General features: G+C 53.2%; 1 protein-coding gene across 1 annotated transcript in view; it reads left to right on the forward strand.

The window, feature by feature from the left end:
- Positions 1 to 2,828, forward strand: part of LOC144169521 (organic cation transporter 1-like) — an 86,669-nt gene extending 83,841 nt beyond the window's left edge. The window contains exon 11 of the mRNA XM_077698728.1: positions 2,677 to 2,828. Coding sequence (XP_077554854.1) covers positions 2,677 to 2,778 — 102 coding nt within the window. The 3' untranslated portion in view covers positions 2,779 to 2,828. The remainder of the gene's footprint in view (positions 1 to 2,676) is intronic.
- The last annotated feature ends 18,844 nt before the right edge of the window (positions 2,829 to 21,672 follow it).

A 21,672-nucleotide genomic window follows, 5' to 3' on the forward strand; every position in this document is an offset into this window, starting at 1 on the left:
AGATAAGGTTGTTTAACTTGGCACCGTACTTGTGAGTGAAGACGTGTATATTCAGTTCTCATGTAAGCGATGGGAGCAGTACTTGGGCAAATTTGAACTCTTAAAATCCTCAAGCGAGGAAAAAGAGAAACAAGCCACACCGCTATAATTCTATAATTACATATATGCTGGAATGCGCGGGATCAGTTTCGACATCATCACTTTCATCGTACTCGGGCCACACGAAAAGCATGGCTCCAAGATATTACTCGCAAGGTTTTGTCGTGACCTTCTTCTAAAACTTGGACTTCAGGAACATGGTAAGGTGTTGCACCCCAAAGTACGTGAAATAGTTTTAAATGGAATTGTAAATGTGCAGAATCTTGCTTCTTGAGAATACCGTCATCAAATGCAACTCGTCGGGGATGAAGAGCTCGAGGTGGCTGCAACCTTTCTGCTACGTTTCTCCAATCCAAAACAAGAACCCGGCATCGCAGAGCGAAGCCATTACGAAAACATTAAGACACTGTTCTTATTGCACGTGAACGCATTGCACATGGTCTAAATGAACAAATTTACCCGCTCACCACGGTGGTTCTCGTGGAAAATCCAACAGCGCCGAGAGTTGGCACTGTGCATTACGTTAACCTTCGCTACGAGTCCTGATGCTAGGCAAGCGGCAGATCTTCCGGAATATTTCGGACACGGCTACGGACACCATCATCACGCGGTAAACGTCGCTGCCGATGATCAGGGCGCACAGATGGGTGGCTTGAAAAATTCCCTGTTCGACGTCGGGGGAAGCAACGCGTGGCTTGGTGGCCACGAAAATGCGGCCGTGTCAGCTTATGAGGGGCGACGGTTGGATGGCCGGCAGCATAAACAGAATCTGGAACCGTGAATTTGGAAAGGTTCATGGGAACTCGATCGTAGGAGTCGTGTAATAACGGCTGCCGGAGCACCCCGATACTCTGTTCTCTCACTGGATCTGCCACACCTTCAGGCTTGCTGGAGGTTGCGCTCTCGGCGTTCTGTGTGTTTCTGTGCGTGACGTGCTTGGCTGGGTTCGTGGTTCCGCATATGACTGCCGGGGTGGTGTTGTTGGAATGCCGGAACGGGTACCAGGCGGAGAACAGGACCATCAGCGTGCCCAGAGTCATGCAGAGGAACGCGCCGCAGACAAGCTGCGTCCACTGGCTGTCACTGCGACAGCAGAAGAAAAGAATGTTGGCAGCGCTGCATTTCTTCAACTGACATTGGAGATTGCAAATAAAATTGCCACAAAAGATGCTGAGATAAGAAACTGCCTGGAACGATCATACGAGAGGCACGGGCAACGAGCTGTGCGCTATATTACCGATGACTTGGTATTTACTGAATACTGTGGAGGCTATAACCATACGTACGAGAAACCTGCGTCTAAATGTCACCCGCTGGTGCTATGGTACCGCGAATGGTCATGCACAGAATAGTGTCACCGTACCGCAAGTACAGGCCAACTGTGCTGGTGTCTTCTACGCCTAAAATGTGCCAATAAAGTAGAGGATAAAGTACGGGGTGAGGCGGCGATAGCTCATCCCTAACATCCTTTAAATTATCGCTGTGAACTGTACAAGGCATAACATACACCCTCTACCGACCATGTTATAAGAACCCTTCTATATCGGCCACCTTAAATGTTCAATCTCAATGCAGCTCGACTTCAACGCAAGCAGAAATTGCGGACCCACCCTGTGTCAGCTGCCGAGAGCACGTGACAACTCGTCTTGAGTACTGTGCGTAGAAGGCACCAACGTCTGGCGGCGCACCTCAATTGTCTAGAGGTCACAGGCAAGCACAATAACTCGTGCAGAATTGAGATTGGGCGAGTTGGTTACCAATCAGAGATAATATCAGCTTGACCATAAACACGAAGGGCTGTCAAACACAGCACTGTATTGTGTGTGTTTTTCCACCCGTCCTTCTTTTTTTTTTTTCAAGCTGAAAATTACAGGGAGTACCTTGCAGTTACAAGCTGTTACTGTCAAAACATAGGTATAGGTATAGTCTGACTCCTGCAGCGGACTTATTTCTATGGCGTTAGCATTAAAAACCCTTTGTACTAAGCATAGTGTAACGTTCTGGGACAATGTGAGAGGAGGTCCACAGCTTTGCATCTAGAGGTGCTACTAAGACTCGGTTTTCCAGCCTTCCAATGTACACTGACGTGGTAACTACCAAAACGGCAGTAAAGAGAGCGGCAGAGCAAAAGACGAAATAATAACTTAGCCAGCCACTGCATATGTCGGCCCGTCGAAACATTCCTTCAACACCCACTCGTAAACTAGACATGTGCGCCATTTTTAGAAGGCAGAACTTTCGTCAAGTATGTTCCTTTCGCACTTCCTACGCCCAAATAACCCATAGAATTTCATACTAACATATAGTAAAGGGAAATCTGTCGCTGCAGTCGCGGGTCGGCGTGGGCGGCGCCATTGTCGCTAGTGACGTTCCTCGCCTCCTTGGCTTAGCTAAACATATGGCATCTTTTTTTTGTCTCGAAGCCAAAATCAACAAAAAAAGGGTAACATTTTTTTTCTTGTTCATCGTGCATGAAGCTTCTACATAATCACTGACAAATTAATATTTTTGGAGGTTCAATTTTTTAACAAAACATATTTGATGAACCTTCTACAGTAATATTGTTCTTGTTTGCAGCCACAGCCAACTTTTCAGCCTGTTCATGAGCCATGCCAAGGACAACTGGAACGTGCCTGCCCGGATCATGACGGAACGCTCGCTGAAGCGCGGATCCCCTAGACAGTGGCGCCAGATGTCTCTCTATTATATATTAGCATGAAACTCTATGCAATAAACATACATTTACATACACGTTTTGTGGCAAAAACACTAGGAGCGGACCAGTGCGCGTCCGATCTCGCCGGGTGAGCGAAATAGTGAAAAGGGGGGAGGGGGAAGGGAAAGCTGGGCATTACAGCTGTCGGTGAACGGCAACTGTTGATATCAGGCGGCAACGGGTCATGCACTTTGCGTCCCAAGAGACAAAGCCAACCCCTTCTTAGTTGCTCGGAGTAAACGGTATTCGTGCTGGTTTCCACGACAGCGGGCTTCAATTTGTCTAAATGTAAAAGCTGTCCTGCCGTGTTCAGAAAGAACGTTAAACAACGGGCTAGGTGACGCCCTTCATCTGAAAAACCAAGTGTACAAACCAATATATTTATTTTAAAAGTATTTGTCTAAAGGAGAAAATTTTAAATTAAATAGTTCAATATCTAAGCATAAGATATTCTTAATTTCGCGAGCTTCTACACAGACGTTTACACTTTAAACCGCGACGAAATGCCCTTATAGATCACCCTGGTCGGAGTTTTTTCGCTGTTTCTTGAACACACCAAAGATACCGAAATCGCAGTTTTCTTCGTAGAAGCAAGGCGTAGGCAAGTAGTCACGCAGTAGTAGATAGCAGATAGCTACCAACTACTTACACTACCTAAGGTTGCACCAATAAATTTTTTGCGCATCCATCAAGGCAACAGCTACCACGGTCCGAGTCGAATCCATGACACATTACCATGGTAGACGAGCAAAGCGCACGAATTACGCGACGGCAAAGGAGGACAACCGGGACAAAAGCTTTACTCGTCACCCATGCAATACAACATTGTCCAGAAGTCCGCCTTAATCAGTTGCATAATACCCTTAGTGCCCTAATTTAGCCTCTAGATGTCGCGAAGTGCGGGTCCATGCCGTTGAAGGAACGAAATCTTCTATTGCCCCGCGCAGCGATAGCTACATGTACCTTGGCGCGTTAGAGTAGGAGCCAAAATAGTCCCGAAAAATACTATTTAAAACCGGTGAAAGCTACGAGTAAGCCTAACCTTGTAATATTAAGTGTGTGGTTGCAGGTTTGCACAGAAAGTATAAGATTAGAATTTAGAACCGAGCGACGAATCAACGAATTCTCCTAATGTGTTTGAGGGCTTTCACGTCATTAGCGAAACTGCAAGCTCGTGCACCATTAGGCATGTACCTTTTGGGTTGGGGGCTTACATCTGCCCGTTGAATGGTCGTGACCACCCCTTTGCTCGCCGGTGCGCCAGGCGTCATCGCGTGCGCTTCTCCCTGGGAGCTCGTCCCGGCCACTGGCCAAGGTGACGGGCTCCCCGCAGATTCCGTGGGCACCACTGCGTTCCCTTCGTTCTTGGCGTACGATGCTTGCTCGGGCGCAAGCGTAACCTTGCCCAATACGTCGTGGACTCCAGTATCGGCGATCAACGAAGTCGACTGCAAGGGTGGCGTCGTGCTGGCGGCGTCGTCACGGGCCCATTCTGTCCGAGTCCCTGACTTCGGCCGCGCACCTGCCTGTGTCCCGGATGGCGGGCTGGTCGCGTCTTCAGAATACAGGACATCGTGCAACCCACCCTGAGTGCGTATCTTGGGCATCGAGACTGCTGCTGTCGGGGATGGCGGGGATATGGTTATGCTCTTTGCCCTTGCGCCGTGGTGCTGGCCGGGCAAAGCTATAGGAACTGAGCTCGTCAGTGAAAGCTCCCGCGGTATGTCTTGCGGGCTGAAGGAGTTCGGAGGGGACGGAGGATGGGTCGAATGCGTGGACTTGCGTTTTTTGTGGCGGGCCATAGCCTCACAAAGGCGAAGCGCCCGAAGCTGAAAAGGCTGAGCAGGCAAGTGGCGTCCGGCAATGATGACGTGGATAATGCTGTCGATGAAACGGCACGTATCATTGGGGTAGAATTTGCAATGTGCCCTGGTTCGGTTTGGTAGACTAAACGTGTTGATATATCGCGCCCCACCTCTAACCCCACCTATAAGATACCAAACCACTTTTATTCCCAAAGGAATGCGTAAAATTTAGCTAAGGGAATCTTCTACAATAAAAGAAAGCATGGGTCTAGGGAAAAAAATATACCAACAGCGCTGCAGGGTCTGGAACACGGGGCGTTCGTTTCGAAACCTGTGAATCTAGCCCTAGGCCACTGAGGCAGAAGAGCGGGGCTTTTTCAGCAGTTGAATAAAAGAATGCAAGGAGTTCCAAGCGAAGCCGATTGTGCGGGGGAGCACAGGAAATTTGGGGTTTGTACTCACAATATCGCAAAAACGACCCTTCCTGCGCGCGGATCAGAAGTGTCAGATGCCTCTGGTGGAAAGTATGAGTAAAGACGCGGGATTCCCGACGAATAGCAAAGCACATTTACTCCAAAAGAACACAAAAGAAAAAACACTCGCGGTAACACTAAGTAGAAGCAGACTACATCAAGCCAGATCGGTTGACACCCATTAAGGGCAGGGCTGACAGTGCAAAAAAGAAAAAATTTCCCCGCATTTCCCCGAGGGGAAGAATGTGAAAGTGCGAATGCAGGAGTTGAATTTGCACGGTTCGGTAATGTTCGCGAAAGAGAGATCACACAAACACACACAACTACAAAGAAAGAAAGATGCATTTATTCACAGACACCTATTTGTGTTGTCGTCGTACTTGATTGCTAGAGCGGATCTCAGCTTTGAAATTTCGTGTCAGTACTCCTTTAAGCGGGTGCATTAGCCCTTCTCACGCCCGATTCCTGGCCAATCCCCCACGTGGGTATGTGCCATGTCAGCGGCCAGGCAGCGCGCGCCCATCTCCCCCCGTTGCCGAGGAAGACGAGGAGATTCCTGGCCCATCTCCCACGTGGGTATGTGCCATCTCCCCCCGTTGCCAAGGAAGACGAGGAGCGCGCACACCCGCAGCTGTTGCTATGTGGACGGACGGCGGTCAACAAAATTTAGGGTCGCTTATAAAGTGCATTCGCACTTAAAAAATTACACCTTCTTCCCGTGCGGAACCCTGATGAGGATGCAAAGCATCGTGGCGGTTCTGTGTGGTTCCATTGTGTTGCCATTATGTTAAGTGTGAATGCACTTCTTAAGCGACCCTGAACCTGCGTCCACCGGCGATGTCCGCGCACGTGGAGATGGGCGCGCGCAGCCTGGCCGCTGACATGGCACATACCCACGTGGGGGATTGGCCAGGAATCTCATCGTCTTCCTTGGCAACGGGGGGAGATGGGCACGCGCTGCCTGGCCGCTGAGATGGCACATACCCACGTGGGGGATTGGCCAAGAATCGGGCGTGAGAAGGGCTAATGCACCTGCTTAAAGGAGTACTGACACGAAATTTCAAAGCTGAGATCCGCTCTAGCAATCAAGTACAACGACAACACAAATAGGTGTCTGTGAATAAATGCATCTTTCTTTCTTTGTAGTTGTGTGTGTGTGTGTGTGATCTCTCTTTCGCGAACATTACCGAACCGCGAAAATTCAACTCGTGCATTCGCACTTTCACATTCTTCCCCTCGGGGAAATGCGGGGAATTTTTTGAGTGATCTGGTTTTTACTAGCGCCAGAGGGAATTCCGCGCCCGGGTCCACACCGGTGGCAAAGGCACGCAATTGCTGTTGTGTTACGGTGAGTAGGCGGTGGTTCTCGAGGCGCCGAAACTCGTCCATCATGTTCTTGTCGATGTTGTCTCTGTGGTAGAATCGGTAGTCTCCGTCAGCTTTGGTGAGGTAAAGGTTGTTGACATTGGTGCACCGGCTGAGAGCAATGTACACGCCCTCCTCTTCGCAGCTTTGTCTTCTCGTTCTTCTTCTTCGGCGGTTCCCCTACGGGAAGATGACGACGGTGGTTGAACGCGAACCTATCTCGTGATGGATTCTTTGGTTGGCCAATCCCTAGGGGCATCCTGCCACAATCAGCATCAGAGGCGCTGCGGACGGGGCTGGTTGAGCTGCAAGGCACGTGGCGCTTCCCGCCACAGCTTTCCTACGGGAAATTCAGCACCCCCCCCCCCCTAAAGTTTTCAGTTCGTCGTTTCCGTTGACGTTCAGCTTCGCGTGCCTTCGTTGTATCAGTAGCTTCTTGACGTAGTTTGAATGAGTCAAGGACATAAGGCGCGTTCGTAGCACTTGCTCCTGTCCCGGATTTGTAGCGTAGTGGGAAGAGCACCGCGTACCTCCCGTTGCGGCCAGAGAGTCCTGGGATCGAAACCGGGCGCCGCTAACTATTTCTTTTTTTTATAGTGTAGTATCGCGGAGCTGTGGATGTAAGGAGTAGAGTTGCGCATGCGCAGTGAACGTGTGGACAGCGCCGCCATCAACGACGCAGGACAAGGCGAGCCTAAGAAATGCTCCGCATTTAAAACAGTATACATAAGATAAACAAATAAACAATACAGCTCGCAGACACAATCTCGAGCAAGAGGTGACACTGGGAAGGGAGGAGGGCGGGGGAGGGGGGGCGGGGGGCAAGTGCAGAAATACGAGAACTTGGAGACGGTCCGAATGGCTAGCGAAGGCCCCAGGAGAAAAATCCCGAGGGATCTCCACTAACGTGAAACCTGGGGAGGGGCGAAGCATACAGTGTATAAGTGTATTCTTGGCACCATGCCGTTTTCGCCGACGGAGATGAAACCGTTCAAGGGTATTTATACATCGTTGCTGTAAAAGGGTCGTGTCTTTGAAGCGCGAAACGTTCTTGCGCAAGGCGTTGGAAAACGAGGATCCTGGAGTGCTTTCTTAGTACGCGTTACGTTCTAGCGCGGGGCGTAAGCAATTTGCCCAGTGTTCAACACCGTCACGACATCGACGATGACATGAGACGACGACGACGACGAAGTTCCAGCGCGAGGCGTAAACGAGTGTCCAGGTGTTTGAGTACCTTCACTACATCGACGATGACATTAGACGACGACGAAGTTCTAGTGCGAGGCGCGAAGTTCTAGCGCGAGAAATACGAGAACTTGGAGACGGTCCGAATGGCTAGCGGAGGCCCCAGGAGAAAAATCCCGAGCGATCTCCACTAACGTGAAACCTGTGAAGGGGCGAAGCATACAGTGTATAAGTGTATTCTTGGCACCATGCCGTTTTCGCCGACGGAGATGAAACCGTTCAAGGGTATAGTTATACATCGTTGCTGTAAAAGGGTCGTGTCTTGAACCCGACGCGCATAGGGACGTCGACTGCTCGGGACACCAACCCGGACCTCGCCTTCGCGCTCCTGCCTGACGGCGGCGTGGCGCGGTGGCGGAACACGGGCCACAACCTGGGCAGCGACCACTACATCGTGGAGGTGACGGTGCCGCTGAGCCATCCCCGCGAGGGCAGTGGCTACGGCGGTGGCGCCGGCACGAACATCAAGCATCGACTGACCGACTGGCACAAGTTCCGGGACGCGGAGCTGGGCGAAGTCGAAGACGTGGAGAAGTGGACGGCTGACTTGGTGGCCGCGACTGAGGGCGCGACGACCGAGATCGAGACGTCGAACGACACGGAGAGCGTGGACCCTCGCCTCGCGCACCTGCTGGAGGCCAGGCGTTCGCTGCAGCGCCGCTGGAAGCTCCAGCGCCACAACCGCACGCTGCGCAAGCGGGTGGCGGCTCTCGGTCGCGAGATCGAGCGTTACAGCCGTCAACTGAGCGCGCAGCAGTGGTTCGCGCTGTGCAGCGAGGCCGACGGACAGCTCCACCGCGGAGGCACGTGGAAGCTGTTGCGCCACTTAATGGACGAGAGCAAGAGCAAGGAATATCAGCGCAACCGCATGGCGCAGATCTTACACACGGCGACCAAGCAGCTGGGCGAAGAAGAGATGCACAAGCGCCTGAACGAGCGCTACCTCCCTTCGACCCCGCACGAAGACCACCCGGAATACGCGGGCCCGCCGAACCCCGCCCTCGACCGAGACATCGAGGAGTGGGAAGTGAGGCAGGCGACGCAGTCCCTGAACTGTCGATCGGCCGCCGGCCCCGACAGGGCGACCAACAAGGCGCTCCGGAACCTGAGTGATGCGGCCATCTCGTCGCTGACCCGGTACTTCAACGAGTGCTGGCGCAGCGGCCGTCTCCCGCGCCAGTGGAAGACGGCCACGACCATCCTGCTACCGAAGCCGAACAAGCCGCCGGGCATCGAGAACCTGCGCCCCATCTCGCTCACGTCGTGCGTGGGCAAGGTGTTGGAGCACGTCCTGAACACCCGGTGGCAGAGGTACCTGGAGCAAGAGGAGTTGTACCCGGACGCGATGCTGGGCTTCCGCGCGAAGCTTGGCACCCAGGACGCCATGTTACTGCTACAGCGGGAGGTCCTGGAGCCCCCCGGGGGACTCCCGAAGAAGGACAATCGTGCGATTCTGGGCCTGGACCTGCAGAGCGCCTTCGACAAGGTGCGGCACTCTGCGATCCTGGCTCAGGCGTCGCGCCTCGGTCTGGGGCGCCGTTCCTACGAGTACATCCGTTCGTTCCTGTCCCGGCGTACGGCGCGGCTGGAGGTCGGCGGAGCGAAGCTGGAGGAGCGCGAGCTGGGCAGCGTGGGGACCCCGCAAGGCTCGGTGATCTCGCCGCTCCTCTTCAATCTAGTCATGATCGAGGTGGCGCGGCTACTGGAGGAGCTCGGGCCGGCCATCAAGTACTGCATCTACGCGGACGACGTGACTATCTGGGCAACGGGCGGCAGCGACGGCGACGTCGAGGCCGGGCTGCAGTCGGCGGTGGACGCCGTGGAGGCCGCGCTCTCGGGCACGGGACTTCGGTGTTCGCCGCAGAAGTCGCAGCTCCTGATCCTGCCCCCGCCCGGTCGGTGGAGGAAGCGGGCCGCCGAGGAGGCGGAACGCACCATCGTGGTTCGTGCCGGCGACGGGGCGCCAATCCCGCACGTCTCGGGCCTTCGGGTCCTGGGCATGTTCGTGGACGCGCACCGGACCAACGGCACGGCGGTCAAGCACATCGTGACGAAGATGGGCATCGCGACGCGCCTGGTGAAGCGGGTGTCTTCCCGCTCGCGAGGCATGCGGGAGGCGAGTCTCCTGCGGCTGCTGCAGGCCTTCGTGGTCACCCACGCGGCGTACGCGGGGGCCTTTCACCGCTGGACCAAGGGGGAGCGGCAGCGCATCGACGCGGCCATCCGCAAGGCCTACACGGGGGCCTTGGGGCTCCTGAACGGCACGAAGACGTCGGCCTTGCTGTCTCTGGGGGTGCACAACACCCTGTCGGAGATTAGCGAGGCGCAACGAGCATCGCAACTGGCGCGCCTGGGCAGCACTGCCGTGGGACGCCGTATCCTGGCACGAGCGGGCCTACAGCCTCCTGACACGGGTGGCTGCGGAGGGCCCATGGCATCATCGGCTGCCGGCGGCGTTTCGGAGGCGGACGAGCTGGTCCCTCTTCGGGACGAGATCGCCAGAAGTTTGATCGTGTACCCGCTCCCCAGGAACGTGGACCCAGAGAGGGATGCCGGCAGACGGGCCGCGCGCGCGCGCGCGCTGGCTCACCAGTACAGCGAGGACGACGGTGCGGTGTTTGTGGACGCGGCCAAGTGCCGTGGGCGACCGTGCACGTTCGTGGCGGTGGCCGCGCGGGCCTCCACCGGTGAACTACTGACGGCGGGCAGCGTGTGCGCCCGGTCGGCGAGCCAGGCAGAGGAGGCGGCGATCGCCTTGGCCCTGGGCCTGCCCGGTGTGCGCACGGTGCTCAGTGACTCAAAGACAGCCATCCGCAACTTTGCTCGCGGCGTGGTGTGTGGTGGCACTGCGCGGCTCCTGGAGTCCTGGCGGACGACGGGGGCTGCAGCGCAGGGGGTCACGAAGACTACGATCATCAAGTGGTTCCCGGCCCACGCGGGCCGGGAGCTGGCACCCGGACTATGCAACCGCAACGAGGAGGCGGACGCTGCGGCCCGTGGTCTCGCCACGTGCCGGGTCGCGACATCCCGTCCGCTGTCGTCATCCCTCGAGGACTGCGGTGAAACAACTGACATCGACGACGACGAAGAAGCGGAGCCCCTCACCGACTACGGCGGGGTGCTTCGTTGGCATCGGGACCAGAGGCGTGCTTTTCCGCTCCCGCACCGGGACCTGTCTCGGGCGGAGGCGGTGAAGCTCAGGCAATTACAGACAGAGACTGTTCTGACGCCGGCGCTCGCGCGGCACGTGTGTCCGGACCTCTACGAGAGTGCTCGGTGCAGTGTGTGTGAACGCGAAACTGCGACCCTGACCCATATCATGTGGGGCTGTGACTGTGCAGTGCGCGACGGTGGGGGGGATAGACAGGACCCACAGGACCCGTACCCACCGGACGTGCGCGAATGCGTGGGCTCTGCGGAGCCCCAACAACAGAGGAGGGCCATCCAGCGGCTCGAGGCGGCTCTGGCTCTGCAAAGGCGAAAGGGGGCCCCGCGCCCGCCCGTCCCTCCCGGCACTCTGCCCTCCCATGCGGGAGGTGGGGGTCGGGGGCCGACGGTGGCGGCTGGGAGCGCTCCGAGTAGCTCGAGCGGACGCCGAGACCAACCGCCTCGGGGTCTAAGCCCGACGCCCTAGGACTTTTGCGACTTAGGGTGGTTAGATAGAGGGGACGCGACCGAGCCCTGCGTGGCCGGGAATCGTGTCCTTTGCACGCCGGATGCCTGAATAAAGTTCCATCTCTCTCTCTCTCTCTTGAAGCGCGAAACGTTCTTGCGCAAGGCGTTGGAAAACGAAGATCCTGGAGTGCTTTCTTAGTACGCGTTACGTTCTAGCGCGGGGCGTAAGCAATTTGCCCAGTGTTCAACACCGTCACGACATCGACGATGACATGAGACGACGACGACGACGAAGTTCCAGCGCGAGGCGTAAACGAGTGTCCAGGTGTTTGAGTACCGTCACTACATCGACGATGACATTAGACGACGACGAAGTTCTAGCGCGAGGCGCGAAGTTCTAGCGCGAGAAATACGAGAACTTGGAGACGGTCCGAATGGCTAGCGGAGGCCCCAGGAGAAAAATCCCGAGGGATCTCCACTAACGTGAAACCTGTGGAGGGGCGAAGCATACAGTGTATAAGTGTATTCTTGGCACCATGCCGTTTTCGCCGACGGAGATGAAACCGTTCAAGGGTATAGTTATACATCGTTGCTGTAAAAGGGTCGTGTCTTTGAAGCGCGAAACGTTCTTGCGCAAGGCGTTGGAAAACGAGGATCCTGGAGTGCTTTCTTAGTACGCGTTACGTTCTAGCGTGGGGCGTAAGCAATTTGCCCAGTGTTCAATACCGTCACGACATCGACGATGACATGAGACGACGACGACGACGAAGTTCCAGCGCGAGGCGTAAACGAGTGTCCAGGTGTTTGAGTACCGTCACTACATCGACGATGACATTAGACGACGACGAAGTTCTAGTGCGAGGCGCGAAGTTCTACGCGAGAAATACGAGAACTTGGAGACGGTCCGAATGGCTAGCGGAGGCCCCAGGAGAAAAATCCCGAGGGATCTCCACTAACGTGAAACCTGTGGAGGGGCGAATCATACAGTGTATAAGTGTATTCTTGGCACCATGCCGTTTTCGCCAACGGAGATGAAACCGTTCAAGGGTATAGTTATACATCGTTGCTGTAAAAGGGTCGTGTCTTTGAAGCGCGAAACGTTCTTGCGCAAGGCGTTGGAAAACGAGGATCCTGGAGTGCTTTCTTAGTACGCGTTACGTTCTAGCGCGGGGCGTAAGCACTTTGCCCAGTGTTCAACACCGTCACGACATCGACGATGACATGAGACGACGACGACGACGAAGTTCCAGCGCGAGGCGTAAACGAGTGTCCAGGTGTTTGAGTACCGTCACTACATCGACGATGACATTAGACGACGACGAAGTTCTAGCGCGAGGCGCGAAGTTCTAGCGCGAGAAATACGAGAACTTGGAGACGGGTCCAAATGGCTAGCGGAGGCCCCAGGAGAAAAATCCCGAGGGATCTCCACTAACGTGAAACCTGTGGAGGGGCGAAGCATACAGTGTATAAGTGTATTCTTGGCACCATGCCGTTTTCGCCGACGGAGATGAAACCGTTCAAGGGTATAGTTATACATCGTTGCTGTAAAAGGGTCGTGTCTTTGAAGCGCGAAACGTTCTTGCGCAAGGCGTTGGAAAACGAGGATCCTGGAGTGCTTTCTTAGTACGCGTTACGTTCTAGCGCGGGGCGTAAGCAATTTGCCCAGTGTTCAATACCGTCACGACATCGACGATGACATGAGACGACGACGACGACGAAGTTCCAGCGCGAGGCGTAAACGAGTGTCCAGGTGTTTCTCTACGTACTTTTCATGTTTTCTTTCCTTTACTTTTTTATTTTATTTTATGTTGTTTTCAACACTTCCTGATGCTACGTCTCATGTTTGAGCAGTTTTTTTTTTCTGTATATATTTCCCTAATATTTTATTTGCCTCCTTAAATGTCTTTCTTTAATTACTTTGTAATTTCTCTCTGTGAGCGCCCCTTTCCTGGCCAATCCCCCTGAGTGGGTATGAGCCATCTCTTTTGGCACCACCACCACCAGGTGTTTGAGTACCTTCACTACATCGACGATGACATTAGACGACGACGAAGTTCTAGCGCGAGGCGCGAAGTTCTAGCGCGAGAAATACGAGAACTTGGAGACGGTCCGAATGGCTAGCGGAGGCCCCAGGAGAAAAATCCCGAGGGATCTCCACTAACGTGAAACCTGTGGAGGGGCGAAGCATACAGTGTATAAGTGTATTCTTGGCACCATGCCGTTTTCGCCGACGGAGATGAAACCGTTCAAGGGTATAGTTATACATCGTTGCTGTAAAAGGGTCGTGTCTTTGAAGCGCGAAACGTTCTTGCGCAAGGCGTTGGAAAACGAGGATCCTGGAGTGCTTTCTTAGTACGCGTTACGTTCTAGCGTGGGGCGTAAGCAATTTGCCCAGTGTTCAATACCGTCACGACATCGACGATGACATGAGACGACGACGACGACGAAGTTCCAGCGCGAGGCGTAAACGAGTGTCCAGGTGTTTGAGTACCTTCACTACATCGACGATGACATTAGACGACGACGAAGTTCTAGCGCGAGGCGCGAAGTTCTAGCGCGAGAAATACGAGAACTTGGAGACGGTCCGAATGGCTAGCGGAGGCCCCAGGAGAAAAATCCCGAGGGATCTCCACTAACGTGAAACCTGTGGAGGGGCGAAGCATACAGTGTATAAGTGTATTCTTGGCACCATGCCGTTTTCGCCGACGGAGATGAAACCGTTCAAGGGTATAGTTATACATCGTTGCTGTAAAAGGGTCGTGTCTTTGAAGCGCGAAACGTTCTTGCGCAAGGCGTTGGAAAACGAAGATCCTGGAGTGCTTTCTTAGTACGCGTTACGTTCTAGCGCGGGGCGTAAGCAATTTGCCCAGTGTTCAACACCGTCACGACATCGACGATGACATGAGACGACGACGACGACGAAGTTCCAGCGCGAGGCGTAAACGAGTGTCCAGGTGTTTGAGTACCGTCACTACATCGACGATGACATTAGACGACGACGAAGTTCTAGCGCGAGGCGCGAAGTTCTAGCGCGAGAAATACGAGAACTTGGAGACGGTCCGAATGGCTAGCGGAGGCCCCAGGAGAAAAATCCCGAGGGATCTCCACTAACGTGAAACCTGTGGAGGGGCGAAGCATACAGTGTATAAGTGTATTCTTGGCACCATGCCGTTTTCGCCGACGGAGATGAAACCGTTCAAGGGTATAGTTATACATCGTTGCTGTAAAAGGGTCGTGTCTTTGAAGCGCGAAACGTTCTTGCGCAAGGCGTTGGAAAACGAGGATCCTGGAGTGCTTTCTTAGTACGCGTTACGTTCTAGCGCGGGGCGTAAGCACTTTGCCCAGTGTTCAACACCGTCACGACATCGACGATGACATGAGACGACGACGACGACGAAGTTCCAGCGCGAGGCGTAAACGAGTGTCCAGGTGTTTGAGTACCGTCACTACATCGACGATGACATTAGACGACGACGAAGTTCTAGCGCGAGGCGCGAAGTTCTAGCGCGAGAAATACGAGAACTTGGAGACGGGTCCAAATGGCTAGCGGAGGCCCCAGGAGAAAAATCCCGAGGGATCTCCACTAACGTGAAACCTGTGGAGGGGCGAAGCATACAGTGTATAAGTGTATTCTTGGCACCATGCCGTTTTCGCCGACGGAGATGAAACCGTTCAAGGGTATAGTTATACATCGTTGCTGTAAAAGGGTCGTGTCTTTGAAGCGCGAAACGTTCTTGCGCAAGGCGTTGGAAAACGAGGATCCTGGAGTGCTTTCTTAGTACGCGTTATGTTCTAGCGCGGGGCGTAAGCACTTTGCCCAGTGTTCAACACCGTCACGACATCGACGATGACATGAGACGACGACGACGACGAAGTTCCAGCGCGAGGCGTAAACGAGTGTCCAGGTGTTTGAGTACCGTCACTACATCGACGATGACATTAGACGACGACGAAGTTCTAGCGCGAGGCGCGAAGTTCTAGCGCGAGAAATACGAGAACTTGGAGACGGTCCGAATGGCTAGCGGAGGCCCCAGGAGAAAAATCCCGAGGGATCTCCACTAACGTGAAACCTGGGGAGGGGCGAAGCATACAGTGTATAAGTGTATTCTTGGCACCATGCCGTTTTCGCCGACGGAGATGAAACCGTTCAAGGGTATAGTTATACATCGTTGCTGTAAAAGGGTCGTGTCTTTGAAGCGCGAAACGTTCTTGCGCAAGGCGTTGGAAAACGAGGATCCTGGAGTGCTTTCTTAGTACGCGTTACGTTCTAGCGCGGGGCGTAAGCAATTTGCCCAGTGTTCAATACCGTCACGACATCGACGATGACATGAGACGACGACGACGACGAAGTTCCAGCGCGAGGCGTAAACGAGTGTCCAGGTGTTTGAGTACCGTCACTACATCGACGATGACATTAGACGACGACGAAGTTCTAGCGCGAGGCGTAAACGAGTGTCCCAGTGTTTCAGTACCGTCACTATATCGACGATGACATGAGACGACGACATGAGACACCGACAGCCCCAGCCCCAAAGGTGCTGTGCCCCTAAAAGCAGCCACACATGTGCATTAAATGCGGTTGGTGTTAGATTTTCTCCAGCTTAGGCAATCAAGTACCCCAATAACAAGGGCGGTTAGTAATGATGATACTAATTCAAAAGGTTTCTAACATATATGCGTAACATGGCTTGTTCGGGCCAAGCCGGGAAAAAGACTCGTTTCTCGGAGCGTCAATCTGAGCTTCACGCTAAGTCAAGGTCAAGCCAGCGCTCTGTGCAGTTGCGCCGTGAAAGCGTCAAACCGCTCGTTTGTTTTAAAGGGACCCTGCAACACTTTCGATAAACGCGCTCACTCTTTCCTTCGCGTCTGGAAGCACTGCGAAAGCTGCAGTTATCGCAAGCATGGAGCGGCACTGCGTGATTTGCTCGTCGCACGAGATACGCCTTTCGTTCATGCGTTTTTTTTTGCTTTAATTTTAAAGTTACTATCGAAAAGCGCTCATTGCTGCAACTGAAGGAAAGCCGACCAAGAGCCACTACATGGCCTCAGTGACGTAATTCTGGCAGTCGAGGAGCGCCAAGACCGGGAAAGAGAGAAAAATCTTTTGAGCGAGTTTCCAAGTTATCTGATGAGCATAGAGCAGTAATTTCTGGTGAGGTACCTTGCGACCCCCAATCAAAGTACTGGGTGTGTTTGGGGACTACGTTCTGCAAGCATTTAAGATTGCAAAAAAGTTGAAAAAAGTGTTGCAGGGTCCCTTTAAGAAGAGGGAAGCAGACAGGATAGGGGTAGGGTATGGCGTCTGCCACCAGAAGATGATACAAGGAGGTGCTGGATGCGCCCGACTTGACTGCCTGCGCGTTCGCGTATTCAGTTCCGGTTGCGGCGAGCAGAGTGTGCGTCTGCGTGAAAAGCGGGCTGTCGCTCGACAAACTTAATTTCACCGCGTTCCACCACAGCAAATTCAAATCTAAATTCTGTGTCCTATTTCGAGTGCTAAACAGATTCGATCGTGATCTATCTTCACAGAATTGGTTGACTGATAATGGTAATATGAAGAACTTGTTACTGGGCTAGTTGGTGAATAGTTGCCATGATTTGAAGCGCAACGAAAAAACACAGACGGTGAAAACAGATTAGACAAGATAGGCGCCTGTCTTGTCTAATCTGTATTCACCATCCGTGTTTTTCGTTGCGCTTCAAATCATGGCGAACAATCATGGTGACCTAAGATTGGCTTCTAAAAAAGCGACACCAATAAACTAACGCTAAAAAATAGGCGATGTTAGCGAATAAATTCACTGCAGACTAGAAATGTGCGGCCTTTTTTGATGCACGATGGACGGACGCCCAATGCAGGTATGGCTTCATTACAGACCATTCGAAGCCAGATTTGGTACTTTTGTTAGGGCGAACGCCGTATATGCCACATCGAAGACAAGAAGTTACCTTCGTCATCATCGTGAACTCGAGTGGTAACAAAATGGACGCCACTGCAGAGAGAGAGAGAGAGAGAGAGAGAGAGAGAGAGAGAGAGAGAGAGGGGGGGGGACTAAATTTTTATTTGTCGAGTGGTGAGTGGTGGCTAATATGCGCCTCGCCACGGGAAACTTTTTTGGCTTCGACTGGCTGTGCTCGCTTGGTTCACCAGGTTGAGCTGGCTATCCGGGTCTGGGCTGGCCAAAGGAGCCCTCCACTGCTCCAATGTGGGATTAGGAAATAGGGGAAAATATGGAATGCATCGGCATTCCCATACCATGTTATACCTAGACAATTTTTGGGGATTTCTTGAGTAGCGGGAAAGTACCAGCCATGTGGCTGTATGCGCGGTGTTAGTGGAAGGCACCTTCGCAGTGCCGGCGGCACTGTGACGTTCGAGGAGAACCTGCATTTTAACTGGAGTTGGTATGTCACGTGGGCCAGACGGAAGGGGTGTACACGCTAGGGCTGAATGAGGAATGCTGCACCATTAAAGCGAAAGTGGTCTGACCCCAGGAATAGATTCATTGGCAGAAAACTGCCGACAAGGACGGCAGATCAAGAAATGCTTTCAGCAATTTTCTTCGTGATAATTCTCTACCTACTTATAAGAATAGCCTTACCAAACTGATTGCATAATTTAGGCCTCATGCAAGGCTGCGAGCCCTTCGGCGCCGAGCGTTAGAGCAGTTCATCCAGCGCCAGTGCAAATGGACTATTATCTGCGCTCAGCCAGCCGCTGGTACTCTACTGGTATGCCCAAGAGATTGCCTTGGCCAGCAGGGCTGGAGGCCCTGCTATGACTCGGCCGCTGTGGAAGAATTCCCCCTGTTGGGTATACGCCATCTTTTCCTGGTGCCACTATGACCTCTACCCTGGGCATACATAGTTAGGTGCGCCGTCGAAGCAGGCAAAGAAGAAGAAGCCGTCCCACGCCTACCAGCCACCATGTACTGGCGTTCCCACGCGAAGACGCCCAAGCCATCCAACGAGGACCCCGAAGGCAGCGGCCGTCGTGATCCACGGTTTGTCGTGAAGCGTGGACCTGCCGATGCCAAGGGGGCGTCACACAAGAAACCGAAGGCCAGCCAATCGCAGCCCCTGCCACACCTGGCGCGCTTCCACCTCGCCAGGGCGGAAGCTAAACGGAAAAATTCAAAGACGCGAGAATCTCCCGAAGCTCAGTCATCAAAGGCACCGACAGGCACGCCGACAACAGGCTGCGCAGCCGGTGCCGATACGAAGATTGACACGGACGACGGCACCCACCTTCTGGTTGAGAACAGACAAGAAGGAGCGGCGAGAATTTCAGGTGAAGCGGGCTTGCCGTCTAGCCAGGAAGTGATGAAATCTACAGCCCTCACACCGATTCTCACAAAGACGAGGCCGTCTTTCATTACAGTGCAACCGGAAGAGCGAAGGGTGCCATCAGCATCGAGCTCCAACCCCAAAGCCAGAGAAGCCCCCAAAGAAAAAGGCACGTGGAAGGCGTCAGAGAAACAAAGTGCCAAAGAGTGCTTAAAAGTATCTAATACCGTATCGGCAAAACATTCCGATCATGTACCTGCAAAATCTCCAATGAAAAAGGGGTTGGTTGGGAAAGGAGGCGTTTCCACGAAGGGTTCCCCGATCTATGCAGGCAAGGCAGTCGAAAAAGCAACCGAAAATACACCTAGAAAATCATCCCCATCATCACCTGCCAGTAATCCCGCCACTCCTGCCGCTAAAGCCGCCGTGCAAACGTCGGGAAAAGCTACAGGAGCTGTAAAATCACGGAAGAAAAGTGACCCTAAACCTATGAGCAAGGCCATCGGAAAAGCGTTATTTCCGTTTGGTAAGACACCTGTCAAATTGCTTAAACGTGGAGCTCCTGCGAAATGCGAAGACAAGACGACGGCAAGAACTTCAGATAAGTCCCCTGGCAAGCAGATGGCCAGGGACGGGCCCAGAACTGGCGAAAAGCGGCGGCGGTCGGATGGAAAGGCCACCGACACTGTATCTGTCAAAACCAGTGCGTCAGCGGCCTCAGGAAGGATTCATCCAGACATGAGGACATGCGGACAAAACAAGATTAAAGTTCACGAAAAAGTACAACAAGACTGCAAGCTATCTCAGAAGGCTGTTACAAAGGGCGCCGACAAAACTCAGCCGGAGAAGAAGACCTCTGAAAAAATTCCTACTAAGGTTTCCGACAAGCCTGCTGTAGACACCAGTGCCACCGATAAGGGATCCGACAAGAGCAGCGACAGCAAAGGCAGCGAGAAAAGCTCGGACAAGTCAACGCCTCATTCTAAGGAGGGCTCGGAGAAGGGAGTCAACACGAGGAAAGGCGCTAAAATCAACGACCCCGTTACGAAACCAGAGGGTGCGGTCGGTACAGCGAAAACCGCAGAAGGCCAAAAGTCAGGATCGGCAACCAGCAGCGGGCACGATTCATGGCGAATAATAAGCAAGACCATTGGTTCCAGTGACACTTTGGCGTTGACGTGCGCAGTCCTCGTTGCCATTGTGCTGCTGGTCGCTATCATGGTCGTCGCGGCGGTCATATTTCCAGAGACTGTCAAGGCGATCATAGACTTTATATTCGGAACTGACACACCCGCTTTGGCTCGCCGTTATAGTAACGGCGTACATGACGCACTGTCTTTGGAAAGCGGGGATAACTTGGAAGTGCCAAGCGTTGCTAAAGAGTTCAGCAAATTAGGCAACGGTGTCACAAATGCACTGGGGTCAATACCACTGGCCTTGCACGTTCCAGGCAGGCGCTCACAGTAGCCCCGGGACGCCAGCCGCGCTTAGTAGACAAAAACGCGCTGCCTTTCTTAACGTCAATTTTCAATGTCTAAGTGTGATTCGCATTGCACCTTCCCATTTATTACTGAACCTAATCAATTGAATAAAATGTAATTATCCACTCCTACACGCCAGCACAATAAAGGTACGAGTCCAATGAAATTTTCGACAGATCACCTGATTGTGTGTCAATTGCCCGTCTCCGGATACCATCTTAACAGCTAGCTATTTACGCCGACACAAATTAGTCCGTCGTAGACAGAAACCCCCAGTGCATGTGAGCGCGTGCCTCGCGCCGACTGCGCCGGGGTGCGACCTTCGCGCAGTGGCTTTAGCGAAAAATTAAATACCGAGTGCACATGAGCGCATGCCTAGCGGCCACCGGCCGGCGTCGTCCAGGCTTGCGCGTGGCCTTACGCCCCATGAGGAGCTCCCGCCTTCATCGTCGTCATCGTCGTCGCAGTATAGCATGGCGCCACGGGTCCGCCATGCCGAAGACGATGACGGCGAATCTGTTAAGCCATTCTTTCCCAATCGACATGTGGGGACGGCCACCAGACAGCTGACGAAGAAGTGGAGGTCTACAGGGGCCAGGACTCGCTACAATAGATTTGCCCTAGGCGGCTGTGCCTTCGAAAGACGATGGCGACGAAAGGGATCATGCTGATTGCTACTGAATAAAACACTGCACATACTTTAATGGTATTTGTTTTATAGTGCCGTCCAAAATGGCTTTGCACTGCTGGAGTCCACCTGTCCCTCTCTCCTGGGATCAGCTCTAATTGTGGGGAGAAGCTTGGTCGACCCACACCTGTGCTGCTTCTCCAGTCTTGCACCACTAGTGCAAGTTATGCCTATTTTTTTTTATTATAGTTTCACTTTACGCACACCTTTCCTTAGTTTGAAAAACATAATAAAAAACGCCCTAGGTTATTTTATCTCTGGAGAAGAGATAAGCGTTTGAAATGACACTGTCTGATGTTCTTCAGCGTGCGAGCTTCCGAAAATCATCGTCACGATGTTGGGAAGAGCACGCTTGTAACAACGCAATAAACTAAGCTCGTAAGAAGCCATGTGTGTGTCTTGCGTGCACTGCCTAAGGTGCTTGCGAAAACTGAAGCTAAATAAACTTTATGGGATGTATTCAGTCCTTGAGCCGGTCAAGAAACGGAAGCCTAGTACAGCGATGGCTGCCCGCCTCCCAAAAGACCTCCATACTGAAATTCGCCTTGGCGCGTGTAGACCAAATTCGAGAGTACTCAATTACCATTAGCTTCTGACCTACCCTGCGTGTTGTTCCTGCTTCATAGTTGTCTTTGGCTGTGCAGAAAAATGCTGGGCACAGAGTAATCGGACTACTGGGCCCCCACCTGGTCAGTACTGGTTCGTAGAGATGAGAATGTAGAAAAAATTACAGCAGTTGCACTCAATGTGAAAGCTGTCGGAAATGCCGAGCAACGGTTCATCACATGGGCTGTGGGGCCCTTCTCCGCTCTTTGCTACCACCTTCACGCTCTTACCCTCTCTTTCTCACTCCTCTCTTTATGAATTGAACAGAGTTTTGTTCAAAGCAGTCCAATCT

Source organism: Haemaphysalis longicornis, unplaced genomic scaffold, assembly GCF_048455015.1.
Source record: "Haemaphysalis longicornis isolate Haplotype H1 unplaced genomic scaffold, Haemaphysalis longicornis Haplotype H1 scaffold_2, whole genome shotgun sequence".
Taxonomy (NCBI): Eukaryota; Metazoa; Arthropoda; class Arachnida; order Ixodida; family Ixodidae; genus Haemaphysalis; species Haemaphysalis longicornis.